Here is a 16,059-nt window from a genome sequence, read left to right on the forward strand (position 1 = left end):
CTTTCCTTCTGTTGTCTGTCTTTGTCTGTCCTTCTGTAATTGACGCTCAGTGTCCACTTTATCAGCTCCACCTGTCCAGTCTAATGCAGCTCAGTGCGACAGCTCTGCCATAAATTCTACCTTTTAACAAAGTTTATAATGTTCCGTTTTTGTTGACATTGTGGAGAATGTGTCAATTTAATTCTATGTGTATTCTTGAGGTTTAGTTTGCAGAGGTTTTGTATTGGACTACATTATATTGAGAGGTGTTTCTAATTTTTTGTCCTCCCTATTCATATTCAATGAGGGGGAACAAAATAGTGGAAACGCCTCAATAAAATGCAGTCCAGTCCAACAGCAGCACTAACTATGAGGTCAATGCCAAACACAGAAGGGAATTAACACCGCTGTTACTGTGACAAAAAGAAAACCTGAGCATTATAGGCAGCAGAAAAGGAAACTTTATGGCAGAAGAGTTGTATTGTATTGGTTTGTACAGGTGGACCTAATAAAGTGGCCACTGAGTGTAAATTGTTTTAAGAGATTAAATAGCACTCTCTATTTTGAAGGTAATTGCATGAACACGGTCATTTTAGATACGCAATATATCTACGAACAGCTTCAATACAAAGCTATCGCTGAAAATAAATCAATCAATAAATAAATAACAATTGGACCATAGCGGAGCTCCCATTTAATTTCTGTAGAGGTAAAGCTCACGTAGCCGCTGTCACCATAGCAACCACTTGTTTAGTTCCGGTCAGCTGGAGCGGCGTGGAGAAGCTGCAGCTGAAACAACAATAACATCAAAGCAGAAGCAAATCAGGGGGTTTCACAGCCCAGGAGAACAGGTACAGTAACGGAAAATACATACATTTATCCTGGTGTAGTCTCTGTGTGGTTTTCTTCTGTCAGCGCTGTTAGCCTCGTTGGCTAAAGTTAGCCTGACGTCAACGGGATATCTGCTCCGTGGTGACCTAACGACAAAAGTGTTGGGCATAATCTGAAAATAATGTTCACTTTTCTCTCTCTCTCTCTCTCTCTCTCTCTCTCTCTCTCTCTCTCTCTCTCTCTCTCTCTCTCTCTCTCTCTCTCTCTCTCTCTCTGTGTGTGTGTGTGTTTGTGTGTTGTGATATGGGGGGTTATCTGGCAAAATGAAAGTCTAATTTCATTTTTATTTGGACTGTGGGCAAATAATGACAATCTACCTCCACTCACAGTCAAAGCAGTTAGTCTAGATATGAGTTATCCTATCTAAAATACATGATGCATTTTTCTCATAGCAGTTCAGAAAGTCAAAGTCTGAACAAATGTCAAAGTAGCCTCCTTAGACCACAACATGGATGCTATGGATGAGTAGCCTAATGTCCAGTCTGATTACTAATCTGAATGTTTTCTATGTTATCTATTTCAGAACTCTCTATGTATCTCTCCACACACACACACACACACACTACCATTGTAAGGACCACAGTGGAAATAAGCTCTGTATCTTTAGGTCTGTTGTGTTATCCCTTTGATAAATTGCCTCCTGGCCTGATGTGGCAGCTATAAGGTGATATTATTTTGTAATACCTGCAAGAATCCTTTTATTTAACATGTTGATTTCTTGTTTAAAAGTCTCATAGACGCACTGCACTCGCCAACAGGTGGCAGTGTAAGCTGTTAGTGGTGGAGCTACACAGAAGAAGACTAGAGTCAGGTGTCTGTCTTTATGAGGGGGTCCTCTGTGCACTGATGTCCCCAACTGAATGGTGTAAAACTGGCTGCATATGTTAGAGATATAACATCAATGGCAATAAAGAATATAAATCAGTCAGTCAGTGTATCCATATTCTGACCACAACCTCATAGCATGAAGCTGCACCACTCAGTCATGTCTTTTGAACACACTTTACCTTGTTTCAGCGAGAAGACATTTTCCCTTTGTTTTAATGAAGAAGTGACAGCTGATGTTTATTTTTTGTAAGAGGCGGTGCCTCCTGCCACCTGATCCATCATCCCACAGCCCTGGGTAACGGAGATGGATGTTTTATGGATGAAGAGGCCACACTCTGTCCAGTCCTGCAGTTTGCTTGTTGGCCTTTTCTACTTCTATGGCCTTCTTTTTTTCTTTTTTCTTTTTCCCTATTTTTTTCTCTCTTTTCCCCATGAACTTCATCGAGAAGTTCTCAAAATGAACTTTATTTATTTATTGGTGTATTTCTAAAGACAAAAAAGTTCACTATAAAAATACTTTCAGCATGCAAACAAAGGCACAAGTAGCCTAATATTATACTTACATAAATGAAACCACTGAAAGTCAGTGAAAACAAATAGAAGAATTTAAAGGGGAAAAAATACAAAACTAAAGAAAGGAGAAAAGAAAGAGAAAGTGGATTTTTTTTTTAATTAATATTTTCAAACACAACAATTGACAACTCTGGTGTAATTTAAGGGATAAACCAAAATATAGGGGTCTGTCTAGTTAATTGACATAAATAAAATAAAATCCTGGTTTTAACTGATCTAATCAGAGTCACTTCAGCTGATTTCAAGTTAATCCATCCATCCATTTATCCCTCCGTGTCGTTCCTTCCTCCCTGCATGTTTTCAGTGAGGAGAACGATGTCTCTCCTGGACAGTGGTCCTCTGTGGGCCACCGGGCCAAACCTGGAGAACATTGAGAGGATGCAGACCCACTCCGAGCTTCTCACGGCGGAGAGCAAGAAGCTGATCTGGGAAAGTGACAAGGCAGCCCAGCGCTTGCAGCAAGATGCCAACAAGCGACTGGGTAAGAAATTACATGCAAGAATCTTACACAAGTCGATTTTGTCAGTGGCTAGTATTTTTTAATTTATTTTTTTTAATGTTGCTTTTAGATCAGCGGATCCGAGACATCCAGTTCTTGAGGAAAGAGCTGGAGCAGAAGCTGGAGGAGATTATCGTGGAGATCGACTCCCTCGTAACGTTCAAGAGCCGGGTGGAGAAGGCCCTGCAGGCCTGTGCAGAGCCGCTGAGAGTCACCAACCTCTGTCTGGAGGAGAGGTCAGGCTGCAGCAACAAGGAGGGAAATACAGTATATCATATGCATCTATCCAGATTATGAATGGAACAGAAAAAGGATTATAGGGCAATACATTTGGCCTAAATGTTGTCTTTTCCTGATTTTAAAGGCTACATTATAGTTCAGTGATATTATTTTCTGTGCTTACCTTTGTGTTGTAGCTGTTCTATTATAGGCCTCTACCCACTTACTTATTACATATTCAAAAATGATAATAATATTTATTAAAAATCTCATTGTGTAAATATTTTATGAAGACACCAATAATCATCTCCACAATATTGGTGCAATATTGATATTGTGATATTTGATTTTGTCCATTCCTACAATGTTTCTACTTGCTTTTAATAATGCATATTTTTTCAGTGTTGCTTTTTTGGGCATTTTTCAGGAACATGTTTTGTTTACAGTTGATTAAAAAAAAAAGTTTAATGTGAGTGAGGTCATCTGACTAAATAAAGGGTAAATGAAATGAAAATAATTCACAGGCAGGGGGAGAGGCAGATAACCGACCGTTTGTGTGTGTGTGTGTGTGTGTGTGTATGTGTGTGTGTGTGTGCTCTCTGTGTCCTGCAGGATGAGGCGCTCGCCCTCTGAGAGGCAGCATGACGAGGTGGACAGAGAGCTGCTCAGAGAGCGGGAGGCTGTTGAGGGAGTAGCCTCTCTGCTGCAGCACACACTGGAGCAGATCACTGAACAGATTCGGTGGGCACATCTCTGTCTTTACTGATCTGAGACCTGGAAGGACATGAAATTACACAAATTTTTCATTTTCATCTGGATATAGTAAACAACAAAATCAGGGTAAAAGTTTGCATGGTGTTGCTTTTGCAACAAAAACTGAGAGGAAACTCCTTCAGCTCTCAACATGGCAGCACACTGGCTGAAACAACAAAGGAGCGCAGGGTCCTGGGATGGATATTTGCAGCCTGGACTTCAATCCAATTAAAACTCTGTGGACTGACCTAAAGAAAAGGGCACACATGAGGTCATTGTGAAATTTGAGGGAGCTCACACCCTTGAAAACAGCTAAATTCAAATTTTAGAGACTTATCTAAGAGGATTTAGAAATCAGAAATAGAAAAAAAATATGCCATAGAAATTTGTAAAAAAAAAAAAAAGTATGTCTCAATATGTGCACTGATGCTACAAATATTACAACACTTAATACAGAAATATTACATAGAGCATATGTAAAAGTCTACCTATATACACCATATATACACAGTGATATTTCACTATTGAATTGTCAGTATATTTACTATATCACAAAATAGTGTTAAAAATGTGCATCTATCATCATGACACTCCGAGAAATAATTTTTGTCCTGATTTTGCTGGTTTGGTCAAATGAAAGTAAAAAAAAAAAAAAAAAAAATCACATTTCACAATCACATTTTGGGGTTTTATTTGAAGTTTCAAGGCAATAAAACTAGAAATCTTGATTTGCTGTATATAACAAAATAGACCATTCTTCATTTCACGGCACCTCAGACACTGATGTGTGTGTTTATGTGTTGGTGTGTATGTGTGTGTGTGTGTGTGTGTGTGTGCTATATGTGTATCTCAGGCTGAACCGGTCAGCCCAGTACCATCTGGAGAAGGATCTGAAGGGAAAGTTTGAGGCTCAGTGCATTGATGACTCCTGCGCACTGATAACCAACCACTCCCTCAACACCGTGCAGAGGTCTGCCACCACCACTCTGCCCAGGTGAGCCTGGTGTCTCTGATCCTTTACTCTTACATCATGGTTCATGTTCTCGTGTGGACTGCCTTTTCAAAGTTCAGACTGCCGGCACTGCCTGCCTTTGTCCAGAGGGGGGCAGTCATGTGCCTCTCACCTCATGATTGAATTCCCCCACTCTCTTCAACATGCATCAGCACTCAGTCTTTCTCTTGATGGTTCCTACTCAGGTGTGGAGAGTCTGAAAATATAGTTATAAAGAAACGGACAATATTCACAATAAACACAGGTGTTAGAATAAAAAAAGCAAAACAAACGAGAGTTGTTTTAGGAGAAGTTAATTTATGGTAGCTCTTTTTTTTTTTACCTTCAGCAGTGCGTGGATCATTGTAACAGACGGGAGGATAAATGTGTTCAGTGGTTTCAGTTCCACAATCTAACATCTCCTGAAACAACATATTTGAAAAAAAAAAAAAAATGAAAAATCGAGCTTCAGCTTCAGATCTGCTGTAAGACTTGTTTCTCCACTTTGTCAGAGAAAGACTAATGACTCCCATAGATTTCAAGTATTTATGCTAACCTAACATGAAATGATAGGTGGCAATGGTATTGAATATCTTGTCTCTACCAGTAGCTTGCTCAGCCTGGAGTGTCTCTCTCCCCCAGCATGGTGGTGAGTCCGGAGGAGTGGGAGAGCTTCTCAGACATCAACATGGCCAAGGCGGAGCAGGAGAAGACCAACTCTCTGTTCCTGCGAACGCTGGTGGACTCTGTCCTGGAGCAGACGGCCGCAGACCTGCGGAGACAGCTGCAGGCCACCACAGCAGCCTTTCAGTTCAACGTCCAGGAGATCAAGAACGCCAAGAGCCAGATGGAGGATCAGCTGACCAAGGTAGGCGAGATCACTGCCGAGTCCATTTTTAGCTTTTAGAGGCAGTAAGAAATGACAACAGACTGAGTCAGAAAGCTGGAGACAGATGTTCGAATCAGAAGGAGGTGGATCAGGGTCAGACTAATGTCAATATTGGATTTTTATTTAAAGTCAGATGTATAACCACTCAGACTTGTTGGTAACCTGATTTGATGTCATTGAGGTGTTGCTGTTAAGCTGAATTCATTCTAACCAAACATTTTGCTTGGATTTGAAATGGTTATGCATAAATACAGCATATCTCCCTCAAGCCTGAACAAATTCATGTAATTTTGTTCAAAAGCATTCTGTATTTAAATGTCAAATACCTGAAAATTACCATAAAATTAGCCAAAAAAGGAAATAATACAAGAAAATGACCATGATGCCTTGACAAAATTACAAAAAGACAGGGAAATAAAAAGGCCATAAAATAAAAAGTAAAAATTACTCAAAATGGGTGGAAGAAAGACAGAAAAAAGAAAATTACATGGGTTTTAAAGAAACATTTTTATTCTTATCACTGTTTCAGTGACCTATGATAGTCTAAAAGGAATTTCAGAGGTTTTTGTGACAAGCATACAATTCAAGGGAAACAATGAACACTTTTTAAAAACTTAAATGAAATATATGGAATCACAGTCATTTTGGTAACTGCTGTCAAAAATCCATATTGGTCAGAGAAGGCTGTGCATCCCAAATCGCTCATACATGAGCAGGATTTTCCAAACATTTTTGTAGAGCAACAGTGAATCTGCAGGTCAGACTCTTGGTACAGAAAAAGACATTACGCACTGTCCACCTGTGACCCATGCAGGTTTTATTTTTGAGACTTGAGCATATGACGTGGCAGAGTCTATCAAAGTAAATATTGAGGATGTGATTTCTAATTTCTGTTGTTCCATATGGTAGAGGTGACTCACTTGCCACCCAGCTACTCAAAAACAGAATAAAAAAAGTGCTTTTAAAAATGCTGCCTGACCTTTACGTGGTGTGACCTCCACCCACCCAGATTCTGACGGAGTCTGCCAGCCAGCAGAAGAACATGGGCTCTCTCCAGGTGGCCATTGCTGATAAACAGATTCTGCTGAGGGTGGCCGAGAGCCGGCTGTCCACCCGCAGCCGGAGGCCTGTCAAAGAGCGATGCCACGACCCGGCCCAGTGCCAGCTGCTCTCCGAGGTCCAGCAGCTCCGCCGGCACATCAGCAGGTAAGACCAATGTACAGCAGCAGCTTCATACAGAGTACAGCAAAGAGAAAGTTGGAAAAAGTTAAAGAGGAAAATAGCAAGTAGGGTATTTAAACATGATGCACATGACAGTCTCAACATGTCAGAGTTTTGGTTACTCAGTCAGATGTCCCCTGGATTTGGGGACATTTGAGCAGAAGATTGTAGGAGATGACGAGGCCTCTCCCGTGTTGCGGGACATACAATGTGATGTTGATGAGGAGAGATTTACAAGGACATGAATGAACTAAATTTGTGAATTTGGAGCCTGCATGCAGTACATGATCTGCAAAATGAATGGAACTTGAAACATTTATGTATTCCTTGTTGACTTTCTTCACAGCAGCCATTTTGATGTGAAATAGCAGGTAAACACAGGCATTACTGATGATACTTCTTAAGGTTCAGTTCCATTTCAGAGTGTTTCCAGTGAGCTGACATGAACAGTATGAGGACGCCGGCTCTGTTTGACCTGAATGGAACAGAACCTTAATCCATGTTATTGGTATCACGTGTTTACACTGCTATTTCATGTCAAAATGGCTGCTGTGAAACATGTCTATAGTCCAAGAGAATCGTGTCCTGCTTTTCCACCAGATTTACAGCTTTATTATATGATGTTATAACTGACGATGGGTGACTGTGCATTCCTCCCTGTGCCGTCAGAATGCAAGAGGCAGCAGCCCAGTCACAGGTGGAGCAGAGGAACCTGAATCGCTGCCAGGTGGAGCTGCAGGAAAACATCGGCATCAAATCCAGCTCCCTCTACATCGACGAGGTGGTCTGCGCCCAGCTCCGAGTGCCCATCGTCATTCACAACTTCTGAGTGCACCGCCAGCGGGAAGCGAATACGTTTCCCTGCATTTTGGTTCCTCCAGTTTAAATAAAGTCAGTGCAGAAATATTTGGCAATCTGCTTCTCATTTTCATGCATTTTTTCTTATTTTTATGTCTCAATTCAGCAAAATATAAAAGCATTTCCAATTTTTCATCCAATAATGTGTAAAACACAGGAAGTTGCTGCCAGTGACAGATGAGTTAAAAGCAGTTCTCACAATGAACATATTCTGTGTGCATCAAGGTTAGTTTGATTCATCAGTAAGTGTGTTGATGACTAAATTGGATACCACAAAGGGATCTAAAACAAGTCTTTATTAGTCTCAGGTGTCCTCAGATGTCTGTTTTCTAGATCAAGCACAAGTGCTGTACTTCAAGGTAATCTACAAAGAAGATAAGAGGGTTATTTGTCTTTGTGGGATCATGGAGATTTGGCAGCGAACAGGTTGCACAGAGTGTTTTTGTGTTTGTCTGTGAAAGCTGTCGCCCTGTGTGAAAAGAGGGCCCACTCCTGCCTTGCTTGTTCATTTCTGAATGTGGGGTACTTGACAACATAACAGTGCAGCTCAGTGTTGATAAGCTGTCAGCATCTGCAAAAAAATCTCATCCCGCTGAGCCTCCTCCTCCTCAGTCTCACATGTGTTGATGTAGTAATAGACCTGAGAAGACACAAAGATGATGCATAATTGAGAATGAGACATAAAGGAAAGAGAGGCTAAACTATTACCTGCATTTAGTGATCATCACAAGGAAAACATCCACCAGTAAAAACAAAAATCAATGACTTAATGCTTTTATGGAGCAACTGTCTTAATACAGCTCAGTTCAGTGCTACATGTGCACTATGAATTTATGTCACAAGGGTTAATAAATGTCAGACTGAAAAGTTTGGTAAACTCTCTTCTGTAAATATAAAGGTGGGTTATCACTGTGTTTTTACTTCATTACATCACTAAAAATGTACCAAAAAACGTACTTCCAGTTATTCGATGACAAGAGTGGTGGAGAGGAAACGGACTGCAAGTTAAAGCTACACTTAGACTGGGTTGCACCGACAAGGATTATAGGCAGATTGAGACAATGAGCCAGAGGACAGAGAATTTCTACTCAGTTTGAACACATACCATCACTAAATGTAACCAAATGTCATGGTAATGCTAAAAGAGTTCATGAGATGTTAATGTGCAAGGTTAAAAAGTTTAGCTGTTGATGGCACTAGAGGAAAGGTCGATTACACATATCAAGAAGAGCAGATAAAAAATGTAAAAAAAGAAAAAAATCTATGTAGGCATGTAATTGGAAGATTTTTTTTTTTTTTGGATTTCATGGCCTCCAACTAATACATTTGAAGATCTGGCCTTCTGAACTTACATGCTGGCTGACTGACACGTGGCAAAAATCATATGAGGTCTTTGTCTTGTGAATATGTGGCAATCCACCAAGGCCTCTTCCATATATGCACAACTTTAAAGGTTTTGCTTTGTAAATATGCAGGTTCAGTGGTTTTGGTCCAAATGTTCAGTGGCTGTATATTTAAACAAAACATGCAAAAACTTCTTGAACTATTACAAATTTAAGCTCTTTCTGAAAGTCGACAGTGTTGGTATTGTGTCATTATGGTAATATTTTTAAAGAAGTCAGCATGACCTGAGCTATAATTGCACCTAGAGCCTTTTGGTGCTTTTTGACTTGCTTCCTGGTCTCTGGGTTATCAGGATGTTGTCTCGAGTTCACAGCCCTGTATGGTGCTGACAGTTTTAAGGAACCGAAACAGATGTTGAAACATTTTGAAGTGAAAGTACATGAATGGTTGGATGAACTCCTTAAAGAGGCTGAAATATTTCAGTCTACTTAAAATCTGGACAAACCAACACTGCAATGTTCTCAGTTGTTCAAGGAAACTGCAGTTACACATCCCCTTCAATTAGCAGCTTATTGACCTTCTTTAATCCTCAAAATCTGGCCTCTCAAGTGATATCTGTCCAGGGAAGGGCAGGGGAACTGAATGCAAACACGGTCGTGGAGAGGGATTCCTCTGAGACCGGTGATCCCTTTGCCATGGAGAGACACTCCTGGGAGGCAGCCACTGCCTCCAGCACCCTTTGGGCTAGGGGACCAGTTTAGCTAAGGTGGCTGAAGATCATTGACCAGGCAGTGAACCATGGATCTGCAGGTGATATAGAGTGGCCCCATGTGAGATGGTCCACCTCCAAACACTTGATCGTGAGACAACACAGCTCCATGTCAGGCCAAGAGCATCCGTTTGATCAGCTAAAACCAGCGAGTCACCAGGGAGTTTAACATGAGTGTGAACCTCAGCTGCAGCCACAGAAAAGAGGCCATGTTGAGTTCAGAGTTGTGGGTAAGGCAGTCATGTCTAAAAAATCAGAAGGTGTGATGGTGCCAATCATGAATCATGTGTACCAGTGGCAGCCAAGTTGTTTGACATAAATATTGAATTAAAATCAGGATTTGTTTTCAGGATCATCATCATCAGGACCATCTACTACCATGGTCCTTCCTTTTCCTCTTGGACATCTTGGACTTTTTGATTTGCCAATGATTTTCTAAATTTGAACATTCAAACTGTGTAAAAGTTGCAATGTTTGTGCCCACATCAGCGGCTGAGTGTCGACCTCTCCGTGGCCAGGTGATGTGTCTCATTCCAACAGACCAGAGGTCACCAGTAATGAGTTAAAAAACAACAACTTTTGAGCAGTTTTAATTGGTTAGGTTGCATATATAAACAGCACTGTTGATTTTAATATAATCTAGCATGAAAATACAAATATCAAACATGATGTTTCTGACTTCACACAGTAAGGTCACTGGTTCAGACAGTGAGGTCATCCCTACAGCTTTATAGCTTGTATTTGGTACAAGACTACCAAAAAATACATACAGGAGAAACACTGTAACTGTAAACTTTACTTTGCTATTTTAGGCCCCAAATGATAGTACTGCATCCTGAAGTATCCCATCTAGTACAGTACAGTATCCCATCTAGTCCCATCTAAAGTCCAAAAACTGATCATCCATTGCCTTCTCAAGACAACGTGGTCTAAGATGTCTGTGGAATCAGATTCAGTAGATCTCCTCTTCATTTCAAATGGATGTGGATTTGGCATTTAACCTAAAAACAGACGAAGAAGGAAAGACAAACACTTACTGGGTTTTCTTGAACTATTACAGGGAATCAAAGAAAAGAGAAGGCAGTTCATGGCTTTAAAAGTAAATAAAGCATATCGGTTTAAGCACAAAAAATTAAGAGAAGTCATTTTCACCAATTTTTATGCCACCACTCTGCACAATTCAATAGCCTGTTGCTTCTGTGACATTACCAAGATGTAACTTTGGAAAAACTGGAACTTCAAACTGGTCTGTGATGTTTTGCAGCAGAGGACACCAGGGGAGTTACCTCATGCCAGCGTAGTGTGAGGAGGGGCAGGGCCAGGTGACAGTGGGGGCAGGTGCTGATCTGGTTTGGGTCTCTGCTGTCACCCAGGAGCTCCCCGCTGGGTCTGTTTGACAGGAAGACTGCCTTCAAGGAGCTGCTTAGTGGAGACCTGGCCTCCTTCTTGGAGAAATCACCCTCCTCCTCCTCTTTTTCATCCTCCTCCAAGACCCACCTGGTTGTGGGAAAACACTCCAGCTAGTTGTTGGGATGAAGACAGAGGCGTTACTTGAGTTACTGCATACTGCTAAGTGCTAAAGAGCGGATTTGGGCTCAGTGAAAACAATACCCAGAGGACAACATGACACAACACAAATGAGCATAACATTTTCACACTATGTTCTGAAACAGTTGTGATGCAGTAAAAAATCATATTAAAACAACTGTAATCTGTCTTGAACTGATACCTGTCTTGGTTTGAAAAATTGATGCAAGTAGTAGCGATGGAGGATTGTGGATGTTGTCTCAAGTTTAGGTTTGGTGCTGTATTTACAGATATTGACAGCATAGTTTCAAATCGACATCTATTCAACATCTAAATGTTTGCAAGGAAGGAATGGACATTAAAAAGCCATAACCATAACCATAACCACTTTATTTATATAGCACATTTCGAAAACATAAAAAGTTTATCAAAGTGCTGCACAGTAATTAACCATAAAAGACACAATGGTTAAGAAAAAGAGGATTAAAATGAGGATACAGATAAAAACAGGTTTAAAAGAAGATAAGAGTCATACAACAGGAAAAAAAAAAAACAAAACAAAACAGGAAACAGAGATCACACAAGAACAGAGGTCACATAACTCTCACGCTGAGTTAAAAGCCAATGAATAAAAGTAAGTTTTAAGACGTGATTTAAAAGTAGGTAGGGTGGGGGACAACCTTATTTTTAGTGGTAGCTCGTTCCATAATTTAGGGGCCGCCACAGAAAAGGCTCGATCACCTCGTGTTTTTAAATTACTCTTTGGGACAACAAGGAGGAGCTGATCAGCTGACCTAAGACATCTTGAGGGAGTGTAGACAGCTAAGAGGTCTGAAATATATTGTGGAGCTGATCCAATCAGTGCTTTAAAAACAAACAATAAAATTTTAAAATTAATTCTAAAATGGACTGGAAGCCAGTGAAGAGATGCAAGTAGTAGCGATGGAGGATTGTGGATGTTGTCTCAAGTTTAGGTTTGGTGCTGTATTTACAGATATTGACAGCATAGTTTCAAATCTATTCAACATCTAAATGTTTGCAAGGAAGGAATGGACATTAAAAAGCCATGGACAATAATGTCAAGGGCTAGGCAATATGAAACAAAATCAAATATCACAATATCTTTAAAATACTTTGGTATCAATATCATTTTGATATTGGCGGGGTGACTACTGGTGGTTTTCATTGAATGTGGATATGATAACCAACTTGGTCCAGGCAAAGAAAGCAACAGCTACAACAGTCGAATAAGTTCAGAAAATTCTGTCCCTTTACTGTAATGCAGCTTTAAAAGGAACAAGAAAAGACAATCCTTATGTCTAAGACGATGTCTGTCCTTGTATCACGTTAATGATATAACACTGATACATGCAACTCCGATTCCCTCTAATGGGACATTACAGTTTTCCTGTTTTTTTCCTGCTGCCTATACTGTGTCAGGGTTCACATGAGATGCTGAAAACAAAGTGAGAATCTGGGAAAAAGACATACCTCATGTTCCTCCATCTCCTCAGCTGGGAAGGAGGCCCCACATCCCCTACAAGTCCCTGGTGTTTGCCCTGTAACAATAAAACACACCACAGTCAAGAAAACAAAACAAAAATAAGTCTTTGGGATATGTATTGGGGTTTGCGCTCTCTGCTGAGGCTCACGTGCCTTTATCCATGTCAGGAGCCCCGCTGACTGAAGGTGGCGGACCCGAGACGGCCTGAGTGGCGGGGCAGATCTTGTCGTGCTCCAGCTGGTCCTTCAGGGTGACGTATCGGCCACAGTCCCCGCAGCGCTCGGTGCGACTCCCGCAGGCCGCGCTGTGCTCGTCCAGCTCCTTCCACGGTACCTCCAGCTCACAGAACTTGCAGCACTGCAGACGCTCCTCGCACTCATCTGCCTGGGAGACAAACAGGCAGGTGACACTTGATGCATGAGGTCAATACCGGCCTTTTATTAAAAGCCGGATTATCTGCCAGTCAGCGTCATCTACCTGTACATTTTATCTACACAGGAATTCTATCCCTTTGCAAAGCGGACAAAGTGGACAAACAACAAAATGAAATGAAAAAAGAAGGGAGTTGGCAAAGAAATGGAAGAGAGCACTCTAACATTATCTTAACTGCATGCATTATTATGACGCAGAATATATTTACTGTATCCTGTACTGTGTTACACACAAAGAGCAGGTAGATTAACCCTGGCAGAACTCAACTTACCTCATGATCCATCAGATGGCAACGCTCCACCTTCCGGTTACACCTGGAGCATTTCACCTACCAAAGAAACAATTCAGCTCACACAGACAATCAACCAACGTGACACGTGTGTGTGTGTGTGTGTGTGTGTGTGTGTGTGCCTGTACCTGGGTGTGCTGGTCCAGTCTGTGCTGGTCCAGTTGTTCTTTGGGAACTGGTTCCTCACAGTCAGGACAGAGGCACAGGAAGCGGCGGCAGTGAGATTCATGCAGGGCGAAGTTGGCCTCGGCAACCTCTTTGTTGCTAAGAGAGAGAGAGAGAGAGAGAGAGAGAGAGAGAGAGAGAGAGAGAGAAAGAGAGTTTCTTTTTCTGTCTTCTCTTTATTGTAATTTTTATGAGAGAAAGTGCACAAAGCCACATTAAAGTCCCTCATAAATTGAGTCATACTAAACAGAATCAGATTAGGGTTACGCTGATATTGTTTTTTGGACACTGATCTTGATACAAGTTTCTGGACTGAAGCTGCTCATAGCCAATATTTTATGCTAACATACACAATCTTTAAATCTGACTCTTCTTTAACACTTTACCCAGAATTTTATCTCAGCAGTGAGTAAAAACTCTGATTTGGACCACTATGGCTATGGTCACTATTTTTTTTTTCTCAGATCTGATCATTTTACCTTGCCTGTCCACATTCATCTTTGTATGTGACCTGTATCTGACATCAGTGTGAACAGATCTCTAAAATGACCCCATATTTACAACAAATTTCAGATTCAGTGTGTTCAGTGTGTTGATATTCACACTGGCAAAAAAAAAAAAAAAAAAAAAAGATCTGTGTCACATTTGGGGAGAAAAATCAGATCTAGTCCAACGAAACTGTATTAAGCAATTAAATAATTAATGAGCGTTTGTCGACATCTACTGGTGACAGGTAGGAATTACAACAACATGCTGAAACAACAGATATCTATTATCACTTTTCTGTCTGTGTCGTCACAGATCACTTATCATATCACTTGTCACTTTTACAAAACACTTACCTCTATGATCTCCAAAGCCGCCAGATTTTAATACAAGCTTCAGACTTTTCGGACTGACTTTTTTTTTTTTTTTTTTTTTTTAGTGGTATGCAAAAGTTTCAGTTTTCGTTCATTGTGCAGTAGCAGATGGGATCTTCATTCAGCCATTTAGGAAGCTGTATACTTTAAGCAGTCATAACCAGACCAAATAGTGTTAGTGTTAATGATATCAATAGTTCACTGCACTGCAAAGTTAGGATGACACTGAATAGAGACACTAATCTAAAAAAAAATGAATGCTAAAAAATGAATGCAACTCGATTTTAACACTGTAGCACAACCAACAGCATACCAAAACTATATCTGGCAGCTCAGCACCTCACCATGGCAGTACTTTCATTTTTTCCAATTTTATTTTTTAATTAATTTTGACACTTCATTTTAGCAGCGTACCTTCGAGACGGTCCCTACTCGCATGTCGCACCGAGGCCATGGGCCGATGAAAACGACGCTGTGGATTATTGACAGGGCGACTGCGGCCGTAAACTCGCTTTACTTTTTCCATTTCTCAGGTTTCGTTTGAGGGCTATTAACCCCGGAAGTACGCATCTGCGAATATTTTAAATTTACCCAACCATGTCCTTGTAAAGTGACACTGTGTGTGTGTGTGCAAAGACTTTCCCTGTGAAAATAATACCAAAGTGAGAGCACAGTGACAGATGACCTCACAGACTCGAAGTCAAAGTTAACATATCCTCTAGTTAAGTTTTTACTGTAGCACGTATTACTTGGTGCAGTTGTATGTGAGCCGAAATGAAGACTGTCTACTTATTATTTGTTAAATGTCTTCAGTCTTGATCTAGTCAGTGTACTAGCCTGCCAGTAGGCTACGGAAAACAACACTACTGCCAGAATTTTGTTTAGGGTCTTACTTAACTTTCCCTCAAACCGGCACGCAGCTCCCGGGCTGTCAGCTGAGCTCTATAATAAACTCTTAAAGTCAGATTATTGTCTCACCACTGGTCGCAGATGCGTGTTGCCTCGTTGCTGTCCATCAACGGGAATATTGAACTTGTGGTCCAGAAGCAGAGGAAACTTAATCGTGTGTGTCTGATTTGACTTTCAGTTTAGCGCAACAGAAAGTGAAATTAATGGATCGATTCCACCAGTTGTTAGCATGTGTATCTGTCACAAGGTGGGGCAAGAGGGTGAGATGTGGAGAGTGGGTTTGGGCTGTAACTGCACTGAACTACCGCACCATACTTTCTGTACATGCATTCAAGTGGCAAAAGTAGTTTTTGGTGTCTTTTTTTTTTTTTTTTTTTATTCAAGTTGAGAAATTGTGTAAAGAAAGTGCATGTAGCTATTTGCTGCAGCACCAAAGACAAAGAGAGAAAATGCATTTGAAACGTGTCCTTAATATTTTAATTGATTTACTCTAATTATCCAAAAGTTTTTATTTAGACAATGCAGACATCGTTTTATATATTCTATTGGCATGCATAAA

The 16,059-nt window shown here is 40.7% G+C and overlaps 2 protein-coding genes across 2 annotated transcripts; one reads left to right on the forward strand and one right to left on the reverse strand.

Moving 5' to 3' along the window:
- Positions 1-716: 716 nt before the first annotated feature.
- On the forward strand, positions 717-7,733 carry tekt1 (tektin 1). The gene is made up of 8 exons (XM_030067302.1): positions 717-830; positions 2,576-2,752; positions 2,841-3,006; positions 3,602-3,730; positions 4,596-4,736; positions 5,376-5,601; positions 6,632-6,828; positions 7,513-7,733. Exons 2-8 carry the CDS (start codon positions 2,587-2,589, stop codon positions 7,670-7,672), a joined length of 1,185 nt encoding a protein of 394 aa, XP_029923162.1. The 5' UTR covers positions 717-830; positions 2,576-2,586; the 3' UTR covers positions 7,673-7,733.
- A 2,670-nt stretch (positions 7,734-10,403) lies between these two features.
- Positions 10,404-15,659, reverse strand: LOC115370280 (XIAP-associated factor 1). Its single transcript, XM_030067234.1, has 7 exons — positions 15,570-15,659; positions 13,695-13,830; positions 13,549-13,605; positions 12,998-13,229; positions 12,833-12,900; positions 11,101-11,334; positions 10,404-10,815 (listed from the first exon to the last, which is right to left on the reverse strand). Exons 1-7 carry the CDS (start codon positions 15,605-15,607, stop codon positions 10,783-10,785), a joined length of 798 nt encoding a protein of 265 aa, XP_029923094.1. The 5' UTR covers positions 15,608-15,659; the 3' UTR covers positions 10,404-10,782.
- Positions 15,660-16,059: the final 400 nt, after the last annotated feature.

The sequence above is a fragment of the Myripristis murdjan genome, chromosome 13 (assembly GCF_902150065.1).
Source record: "Myripristis murdjan chromosome 13, fMyrMur1.1, whole genome shotgun sequence".
NCBI lineage: Eukaryota > Metazoa > Chordata > Actinopteri > Holocentriformes > Holocentridae > Myripristis > Myripristis murdjan.

Excerpts from the sequence above, each read along its gene's own strand:
- LOC115370280 (XM_030067234.1), bottom strand. The coding sequence starts at position 15,607 with ATGGACAGCAACGAGGCAACACGCATCTGCGACCAGTG. Across the intron at positions 12,901-12,997 it reads GGCTCCTGACATGGATAAAG|GGCAAACACCAGGGACTTGT; the intron begins GCACGTGAGCCT and ends TTATTGTTACAG. Across the intron at positions 11,335-12,832 it reads AGGAGATGGAGGAACATGAG|CTGGAGTGTTTTCCCACAAC; the intron begins GTATGTCTTTTT and ends CCCAACAACTAG.
- tekt1 (XM_030067302.1), top strand. The coding sequence starts at position 2,587 with ATGTCTCTCCTGGACAGTGGTCCTCTGTGGGCCACCGGGCCAAACCTG. Across the intron at positions 4,737-5,375 it reads GCCACCACCACTCTGCCCAG|CATGGTGGTGAGTCCGGAGG; the intron begins GTGAGCCTGGTG and ends TCTCTCCCCCAG. Across the intron at positions 5,602-6,631 it reads TGGAGGATCAGCTGACCAAG|ATTCTGACGGAGTCTGCCAG; the intron begins GTAGGCGAGATC and ends CCACCCACCCAG.